The 10896-nt window shown below is 54.0% G+C and overlaps 1 protein-coding gene across 1 annotated transcript; it reads left to right on the top strand.

Annotated features, from left to right (window-relative positions):
• Positions 1–1063: 1063 nt before the first annotated feature.
• plag1 (pleiomorphic adenoma gene 1) lies at positions 1064–10650 on the top strand. Its single transcript, XM_072450359.1, has 3 exons — positions 1064–1197; positions 4756–5060; positions 9444–10650. The coding sequence occupies exons 2-3, from the start codon at positions 4828–4830 to the stop codon at positions 10525–10527; spliced, it is 1317 nt and encodes a 438-aa protein (XP_072306460.1). The 5' UTR covers positions 1064–1197; positions 4756–4827; the 3' UTR covers positions 10528–10650.
• The last annotated feature ends 246 nt before the right edge of the window (positions 10651–10896 follow it).

Below are 10896 nucleotides of genomic sequence, written 5' to 3' on the forward strand. Positions count from 1 at the left end.
GGTGCATGTGTGTGTGGTGCATGTGTGTGGTGCATGTGTGTGTGGTGCATGTGTGTGTGTGTGCATGTGTGTGTGGTGCATGTGTGTGGTGCATGTGTGTGTGGTGCATGTGTGTGCGGTGCATGTGTGTGTGGTGCATGTGTGTGGTGCATGTGTGTGTGGTGCATGTGTGTGTGTGTGCATGTGTGTGTGGTGCATGTGTGTGTGTGGTGCATGTGTGTGTGGTGCATGTGTGCGGTGCATGTGTGTGTGTGTGGTGCATGTGTGTGTGGTGCATGTGTGTGGTGCATGTGTGTGGTGCATGTGTGTGTGTGGTGTGTGGTGCATGTGTGTGTGTGGTGTGTGGTGCATGTGTGTGTGGTGCATGTGTGTGTGTGTGCATGTGTGTGTGGTGCATGTGTGTGTGTGGTGTGTGGTGCATGTGTGTGTGTGTGGTGCATGTGTGTGTGTGGTGTGTGGTGCATGTGTGTGTGTGTGGTGCATGTGTGTGTGTGTGCATGTGTGTGTGGTGCATGTGTGTGTGTGTGCATGTGTGTGTGGTGCATGTGTGTGGTGCATGTGTGCGGTGCATGTGTGTGGGTTCAAGTCCCGCCCTCACATTTACCTGCTGTCTGTCCCCTCTCTCTCCCCCTTTCACGCTGTAACTGTCCTGTTCAAAAAGTAAATAAAGTTGCTGCTCTGTGGACGGCTCCTGGACGTCCGTGTGCATTGTGTCCAGTAGCGGTGAGGTCCCTGTGCTAAACACACGATGCAGAAGGAGCAGCGCGCGAGGAACAGAGTGAAGTGTGAATCTGAAGAACATAAATCTGAGAATCTCTTCTGCTCTGGACCAGAACAAGGTCCGGGTCAGATCCATGGTCCGGCGTCTCAGAGGCCCTCACACAATGTGTGATCATCACCTTCAGTCACATCTTTATTGTGGAGGATGTTAAATGCAGTGGGTCCAAACATGTCCTCACGCAGCCAATGAGCGGCCGCGTCCCTCCGGCCGATGGCGCGTGTGAGCTCAGGGGGCGGGGCTCAGTGTAGTTCGGTTGCACCGCAGCGCACACACAATGGCTGCTCGAAAGAGGGGAAAGCAAACAATTTTCAGGCCCGCCGCGTCTCGCAAAAAATATGAGAAAAAAATTATTAAAAATTCGGAAAATAGTTGAAAGTCCAGAAAAACTCGACCAAAACGATGTTAAAGCATCCAGGGTAAGTTTGACGTAAATGAAGTGAGCGGTTACGCTGTATTTGAATTAAAATATCGGGGTTGTTTCAATTAGGAGAGAGGGGTGAGCGGGGGAAAGAGTGTTAATCAGGAGTGAGTTTGAGAGCGGTGACCGGAGGCGAGCGCCGCACTGTCCGCGGGGACAAGCGGCTCCGGGGCGGCGGGACAAGCGCTGACACTCGCGGCGGAGGCAGCGGAGGCGGCGGGGGAAAGTTCCACACAAGTTGATTTGGAAACGGGCGCAATAACAACGGCATCGCGCGGGCTGCGGCGCGGCACCGGAGCAAAGTGTGTCCACATCCGCGACACTGCGGCTCCAGCGGCGCTTCAACGCACCGGGGAACCGCGTCTGAACCGGACCGCACATGGAGCCAGAGTCCCGCACATGACACTCACACACACACACACACACACACTCACACACACACACACACACACACACACATGCACACTCGCACGTGCACACACACACACAATCACTTACACACACTCACTCACACACACACACACTCACACACACACACACACACACACACACACACACACACACACACACAATCACACACACACACACACTCACACACACACACACACACACACAATCACTTACACACACTCACACACACACACTCACACACACACACACACTCACACTCACACACACTCAAACACACACTCACACACACACACACACACACACACACACACACACTCAAACAATCACACACACACAATCACACACACACACACACTCACACACACACACACACACACACAATCACTTACACACACTCACACACACACACACACTCAAACAATCACACACACACAATCACACACACACACACACTCACACACACACACACACACACACACACAATCACTTACACACACTCACACACACACACACACACTCACACACACACACACTCACACTCACACACACTCAAACACACACTCACACACACTCACACACACACTCACACACACACACACACACACACACTCAAACAATCACACACACACACACACACACACTCACACAATCATACAGACCCTCCTCTGACCACTCTGCTGTGGCTGTGAGAAAGTTCAGAGCAGTTTCACCAAATATTTCTCTTTCGATCAAATATTCACTTCACCTTCAAAGTTGTGCTTCAGAGCTTCAGAGCCTCAGAGCCTCCTGCAGGTCACTCACACTGTAACTGGACCAGAGTCACCACTGAAGCAGTGTTCTGATAACACATGTTACACACACATCATGTTACACACATGACATTAATGTTACACACACATGGCATTAATGTTACACACACATGACATTAATGTTACACACACATGACATTAATGCTACACACATGACATTAATGTCACACACACATGACATTAATGTTACACACACATGACATTAATGTTACACACACATGACATTAATGTTACACACACATGACATTAATGTTACACACATGACATTAATGTTACACACATGATATTAATGTTACACACACATGACATTAATGTTACACACACATGACATTAATGTTACACACATGACATTAATGTCACACACATGACATTAATGTTACACACACATGACATTAATGTCACACACACATGACATTAATGTTACACACACATGACATTAATGTCACACACACATGACATTAATGTTACACACATGACATTAATGTCACACACACATGACATTAATGTTACACACATGACATTAATGTCACACACACATGACATTAATGTTACACACATGACATTAATGTCACACACACATGACATTAATGTCACACACACATGACATTAATGTTACACACATGACATTAATGTCACACACACATGACATTAATGTCACACACACATAATGTTACACACATGAAATTAATGTTACACACACATGACATTAATGTTACACACACATCATATTAATGTTACACACACATGACATTAATGTTACACACACATGACATTAATGTTACACACACATCATATTAATGTTACACACACATGACATTAATGTTACACACACATCATATTAATGTCACACACACATGACATTAATGCTACACACATGACATTAATGTTACACACACATGACATTAATGTTACACACACATGACATTAATGTCACACACACATGACATTAATGTTACACACACATGACATTAATGTTACACACACATGACATTAATGTTACACACACATGACATTAATGTCACACACACATGACATTAATGTTACACACACATGACATTAATGTCACACACACATGACATTAATGTTACACACATGACATTAATGTTACACACACATGACATTAATGTCACACACACATGACATTAATGTCACACACACATGACATTAATGTCACATGTTTTCATAGGCCTACCTCCTGTTTCTTGTCTGTGCCATTTTACACTTGAAACTGATTTATTGATTCTGATCTGAGCCTCCTGCTGGTGACTCAGGGCGTAGGCCTCCTCCTGCTGGTGACTCAGGGTGTAGGCCTCCTCCTCCTGCTGGTGACTCAGGGCGTAGGCCTCCTCCTCCTGCTGGTGACTCAGGGCGTAGGCCTCCTCCTGCTGGTGACTCAGGACGAGGCCTCCTGCTGGTGACTCAGGGTGTAGGCCTCCTCCTGCTGGTGACTCAGGGTGTAGGCCTCCTCCTGGTGACTCAGGACGAGGCCTCCTGCTGGTGACTCAGGGCGTAGGCCTCCTCCTGCTGGTGACTCAGGGCGTAGGCCTCCTGTTGGTGACTTAGGGCGTAGGCTTCCTCCTGCTGGTGACTCAGGGCGTAGGCCTCCTCCTGCTGGTGACTCAGGGCGTAGGCCTCCTCCTGGTGACTCAGGGCGTAGGCCTCCTCCTGCTGGTGACTCAGGGCGTAGGCCTCCTGTTGGTGACTCAGGGCGTAGGCCTCCTCCTGCTGGTGACTCAGGGAGTAGGCCTCCTGTTGGTGACTCAGGGCGTAGGCCTCCTCCTGCTGGTGACTCAGGGTGTAGGCCTCCTCCTGGTGACTCAGGACGAGGCCTCCTGCTGGTGACTCAGGGCGTAGGCCTCCTCCTGCTGGTGACTCAGGGCGTAGGCCTCCTGTTGGTGACTTAGGGCGTAGGCTTCCTCCTGCTGGTGACTCAGGGCGTAGGCCTCCTCCTGCTGGTGACTCAGGGCGTAGGCCTCCTCCTGGTGACTCAGGGCGTAGGCCTCCTCCTGCTGGTGACTCAGGGCGTACGCCTCCTGCTGGTGACTCAGGGCGTACGCCTCCTGCTGGTGACTCAGGGCGTACGCCTCCTGCTGGTGACTCAGGGCGTACGCCTCCTGCTGGTGACTCAGGGCGTACGCCTCCTGCTGGTGACTCAGGGCGTACGCCTCCTGCTGGTGACTCAGGGCGTACGCCTCCTGCTGGTGACTCAGGGCGTACGCCTCCTGCTGGTGACTCAGGGCGTATGCCTCCTGCTGGTGACTCAGGGCGTAGGCCTCCTGGTAGAACATGCAGTAGGCTTGTGTTCTCTGGATTCACTCAGCCTCTCTGTGTTGCAGGCCTGTGGGCTCGGACCCGTCTGACCTGATCACACTGGACAGATTGCTCCGCCCACCACACTTGTAGAAACCATGGCGACCGGACCCCGGGCTTCTGGCGAGCAGGTGCTGGAGGTGTCCAGCGGGAGGCGCAGGAGAGCTGAGGGCAAACCCAAGAAGAACTTCTGCTGCCAGCAGTGCCAGAAGGCCTTCAACAGTGTGGAGAAGCTGAAGGTGCACTCGTACTCACACAGCGGAGAGAGACCATTCAGCTGTTCACAGCCCGACTGCTCCAAGGCCTTTGTGTCCAAGTACAAGCTGCTCCGGTACTGACCGGGACACTCACTGCACCGACACTCACTGCACCGGGACACTCACTGCACCGGGACACTCAATGCACCGACACTCACTGCACCGGGACACTCACTGCACCGGGACACTCACTGCACCGGGACACTCACTGCACCGACACTCACTGCACCGGGACACTCACTGCACCGGTACACTCACTGCACCGGTACACTCACTGCACCGGTACACTCACTGCACCGGGACACTCACTGCACCGGGACACTCAATGCACCGGGACACTCACTGCACCGGTACACTCACTGCACCGGGACACTCACTGCACCGATACACTCACTGCACCGGGACACTCACTGCACCGGGACACTCACTGCACCGGGACACTCACTGCACCGGTACACTCACTGCACCGGGACACTCACTGCACCGGGACACTCACTGCACCGGGACACTCACTGCACCGGGACACTCACTGCACCGGTACACTCGCTGCACCGGGACACTCACTGCACCGACACTCACTGCACCGGGACACTCACTGCACCGACACTCACTGCACCGGGACACTCACTGCACCGACACTCGCTGCACCGACACTCGCTGCACCGACACTCGCTGCACCGACACTCACTGCACCGACACTCACTGCACCGGGACACTCGCTGCACCGGGACACTCACTGCACCGGGACACTCACTGCACCGGGACACTCAATGCACCGACACTCACTGCACCGGGACACTCACTGCACCGCGACACTCACTGCACCGGGACACTCACTGCACCGGGACACTCAATGCACCGGGACACTCACTGCACCGGTACACTCACTGCACCGGGACACTCACTGCACCGATACACTCACTGCACCGGGACACTCACTGCACCGGTACACTCACTGCACCGGGACACTCACTGCACCGGGACACTCAATGCACCGGGACACTCACTGCACCGGTACACTCACTGCACCGGGACACTCACTGCACCGATACACTCACTGCACCGGGACACTCACTGCACCGGTACACTCACTGCACCGGGACACTCACTGCACCGGGACACTCACTGCACCGACACACTCACTGCACCGACACTCACTGCACTGACACTCGCTGCACCGGGACACTCGCTGCACCGGGACACTCGCTGCACCGGGACACTCGCTGCACTGGGACACTCACTGCACCGACACTCGCTGCACCGGTACACTCGCTGCACCGGTACACTCACTGCACCGACACTCACTGCACCGGGACACTCACTGCACCGGGACACTCACTGCACCGACACACTCACTGCACCGGTACACTCACTGCACCGGGACACTCACTGCACCGGGACACTCACTGCACCGGTACACTCACTGCACCGGGACACTCACTGCACCGGGACACTCACTGCACCGACACTCACTGCACCGACACTCACTGCACCGGGACACTCGCTGCACCGGGACACTCGCTGCACCGGTACACTCATTGCACCGACACTCACTGCACCGGGACACTCGCTGCACCGGGACACTCGCTGCACCGGGACACTCGCTGCACCGGGACCCTCTCTGCACCGGGACACTCACTGCACCGACACTCACTGCACCGGGACACTCACTGCACCGACACTCACTCCACCGGGACACTCACTGCACCGGTACACTCGCTGCACCGGGACACCTGCTGCACCGGGACACTCGCTGCACCGGTACACTCACTGCACCGGGACACTCACTGCACCGGTACACTCACTGCACCGGGACACTCACTGCACCGGAACACTCACTGCACCGACACTCACTGCACCGACACTCACTGCACCGGGACACTCGCTGCACCGGGACACTTGCTGCACCGGGACACTCGCTGCACCGGGACACTCACTGCACCGACACTCGCTGCACCGGTACACTCGCTGCACCGGTACACTCACTGCACCAACACTCGCTGCACCGACACTCACTGCACCGACACTCACTGCACCGACACTCACTGCACCGGGACACTCGCTGCACCGGGACACTCGCTGCACCGGTACACTCACTGCACCGGGACACTCACTGCACCGGAACACTCACTGCACCGACACTCACTGCACCGACACTCACTGCACCGGGACACTCACTGCACCGACACTCACTGCACCGGGACACTCGCTGCACCGGGACACTCACTGCACCGTACACTCACTGCACCGGTACACTCGCTGCACCGGGACACTCGCTGCACCGGTACACTCACTGCACCGCTAACACATGCTATGCTTCTACTAGCATCAGCTCCCTCTGACAGCAGGACCTGGCCTCATGCATGAAGCGCCTACACTTTATTCTTAACCAGATTTTTGGCATCACATAATTTGTCCTGAAAATATTCTCCTGGAGAATTGCCCCGAGTGGTGTAACCAGCAGCACATATGCCAGGCTCTCAGTGTGTCAATCATACAAACAACGTTCTGCTGCTTTATATTATTATTACACTCATATAACCAAAACCAAATATATATATCTCTATATATATATATATATATATATATATATATATATATCTTTAATCCTGGGTTAGCAGTAGTTTAGACCCGGTTTGTTCTTGGTTTAGTCCTTGTTTCATTCTTCTCTAGAGCTGTTTTGGTCTGGGTTAGTCCTGGTTCAGACCTGGTTCAGACCTGGTTAGTCCTGGTTCAGACCTGGTTAGTCCTGGTTCAGACCTGGTTCAGACCTGGTTAGTCCTGGTTCAGACCTGGTTAGTCCTGGTTCAGACCTGGTTCAGACCTGGTTAGTCCTGGTTCAGACCTGGTTAGTCCTGGTTCAGACCTGGTTAGTCCTGGTTCAGACCTGGTTCAGACCTGGTTAGTCCTGGTTCAGACCTGGTTCAGACCTGGTTAGGCCTGGTTCAGACCTGGTTCAGACCTGGTTCAGACCTGGTTCAGACCTGGTTAGTCCTGGTTCAGACCTGGTTAGTCCTGGTTCAGACCTGGTTAGTCCTGGTTCAGACCTGGTTCAGACCTGGTTAGTCCTGGTTCAGACCTGGTTAGTCCTGGTTCAGACCTGGTTCAGACCTGGTTAGGCCTGGTTCAGACCTGGTTCAGACCTGGTTCAGACCTGGTTCAGACCTGGTTAGGCCTGGTTCAGACCTGGTTCAGACCTGGTTCAGACCTGGTTCAGACCTGGTTCAGACCTGGTTAGGCCTGGTTCAGACCTGGTTCAGACCTGGTTAGGCCTGGTTCAGACCTGGTTCAGACCTGGTTCAGACCTGGTTCAGACCTGGTTAGTCCTGGTTCAGACCTGGTTCAGACCTGGTTCAGACCTGGTTCAGACCTGGTTCAGACCTGGTTCAGACCTGGTTAGTCCTGGTTCAGACCTGGTTCAGACCTGGTTCAGACCTGGTTCAGACCTGGTTAGTCCTGGTTCAGACCTGGTTCAGACCTGGTTAGGCCTGGTTCAGACCTGGTTCAGACCTGGTTCAGACCTGGTTCAGACCTGGTTAGTCCTGGTTCAGACCTGGTTAGTCCTGGTTCAGACCTGGTTAGTCCTGGTTCAGACCTGGTTCAGACCTGGTTAGTCCTGGTTCAGACCTGGTTAGTCCTGGTTCAGACCTGGTTCAGACCTGGTTAGGCCTGGTTCAGACCTGGTTCAGACCTGGTTCAGACCTGGTTCAGACCTGGTTAGGCCTGGTTCAGACCTGGTTCAGACCTGGTTCAGACCTGGTTCAGACCTGGTTAGGCCTGGTTCAGACCTGGTTCAGACCTGGTTCAGACCTGGTTCAGACCTGGTTAGTCCTGGTTCAGACCTGGTTCAGACCTGGTTAGGCCTGGTTCAGACCTGGTTCAGACCTGGTTCAGACCTGGTTCAGACCTGGTTAGTCCTGGTTCAGACCTGGTTCAGACCTGGTTCAGACCTGGTTCAGACCTGGTTCAGACCTGGTTCAGACCTGGTTAGTCCTGGTTCAGACCTGGTTCAAAGCAATGTTGGTAAAGAATGTCAGTTCTTTCTCACTAAAGGCCCAGAGGCCTTAACTCTCTGAAAGATCTGGCCCTCAGGAAAGTGAAGTTGAATAGAACCTGCTTTAGTCTTACGGACTTTCTACAGGCGACTGCTCGAGGGCCTCAGTGTGTCCCACCCACATGGGCCCTCCACATGGGCCCCTGTTACACAGTCCTGCTGTCAAACAGTGACAGAAGAGTCACCTGACTTCCACCCTCACTTGTCTGAGAGCCTCTGTGTTTCAGCAAATACATCTTTTCTACAAGTTCAAATGTAAATGAGGTTCATAAAGAGAACACGAGGTGAATGTGGTTCATCCATGAGGCCTAAGACTGCCCTCACAGACTAGATATAATCCACAATGTGTTCTAACATGATTGTAAATGAATTATGAGTGTTGACTGACTGTCTGTGTCTCAAGGCATATGGCGACGCACTCTCCCGAGAAAAACCACAAGTGTTCGTACTGTGAGAAAATGTTCCATCGCAAAGACCACCTGAAGAACCACCTACACACCCACGACCCCAACAAGGAGGCCTTCTGCTGCCAGCAGTGCGGCAAGAGCTACAACACCAAACTGGGCTTCAAGCGCCACCTGGCCCTGCACGCCGCCCACAGCGGAGACCTGACCTGCCAAGTGTGTCTGCAGAGCCTGCCCTCCACCAGCCTGCTCCTGGAGCACCTCAAGAGCCACGCAGGCAAGTCCTCCTCTGGCACCAAGGAGAAGAAGCACCGCTGTGAGCACTGCGAGCGCCGCTTCTACACACGCAAGGACGTGCGCCGCCACATGGTGGTGCACACGGGCCGCAAGGACTTCCTGTGTCAGTACTGCGCCCAGCGCTTCGGCCGCAAGGACCATCTGACCAGGCACGTCAAGAAAAGTCACGGCCGCGAGCTGCTGCGGGTCAAGAGCGAGCCAGCCGACCTGCAGGAGCCCGGAGAGTACGAGCCGGCGGGCGTCAGCGTGCGGCCCCCGACTCACAGCGCATTCCCCGGGCACAGCCTGGACTCTGAGTCCTACTCTCTCACCACACAGCCTTTCTCTCTCAAGTACCCTCTGGGTTTTACCTCATTCAGCAGCTCCTCGCAGGAGCATGCCCTAAAGGGAGACTTGGACACCTACCTGATGGACTTACCCTCCTCCTCCTCGGCCTCAGAGCCTCCACTGGCCCCCTCCTCCAAACTGGGGCTGGACCACCACGACCAAGAGCCCAAAATGTCTGCACCTACAGTGGCCATGGCAGGTGAGTCGTTAGCGTCTTCGCTAATGGATTTCTCCCAACTCTTCAACTTCCTGCCCCTGAACGGGCCGGGGTACAGCGCTCAGACAAGCAGCAGTGGTGAGGCCTCCAGGAGCTACCAGCCCAGTGAGGGGCCCCTGTCTCTGGAGAATGTCCCAGACCCAGAGTCTGCAGACATCTCCCTGCAGGGCCTCACACCCCAGTACATGTCCAGCCTGAGCAGCCCCCCCACCCTGCCCCGCTTCCACCAGGCCTTCCAGTGACCGGAGCGGGCCGGAGCGGGCCGGAGCGGGCCGGAGTGGGCCACACGGCTCAGTCAGAGGTGCTCACACTGTGGAGGGGGGGCTCCTGTCATTCTCTAGGCTCCAGCGCACCTCAGAGTACTTTATACAAAACCATTTATAAGACAAAATAAGCAGCCCAGACGTAAAGTGGTCATTTGCTTGCAAAGATCTGTTAAAGTTGAGTCAAGAAAAACGCTCCTGCCCCAACTGAAGCTACAGGAGCAAGTCACTAAAGTCATAAAGAATCAATAAAATACTCAGTGTAAGTACCTTTGATCTACTGCAGAGGGCGCTAGGGCACTTTCTCTGGCTCTTGTGTCTCAGGATCTGGCCCCATCAGTGGCGTGA

Source organism: Eucyclogobius newberryi, unplaced genomic scaffold (genome assembly GCF_026437365.1).
Source record: "Eucyclogobius newberryi isolate DKJ021-1_F unplaced genomic scaffold, fEucNew1.0.hap1 SCAF_18, whole genome shotgun sequence".
NCBI classification, from domain to species: Eukaryota; Metazoa; Chordata; class Actinopteri; order Gobiiformes; family Gobiidae; genus Eucyclogobius; species Eucyclogobius newberryi.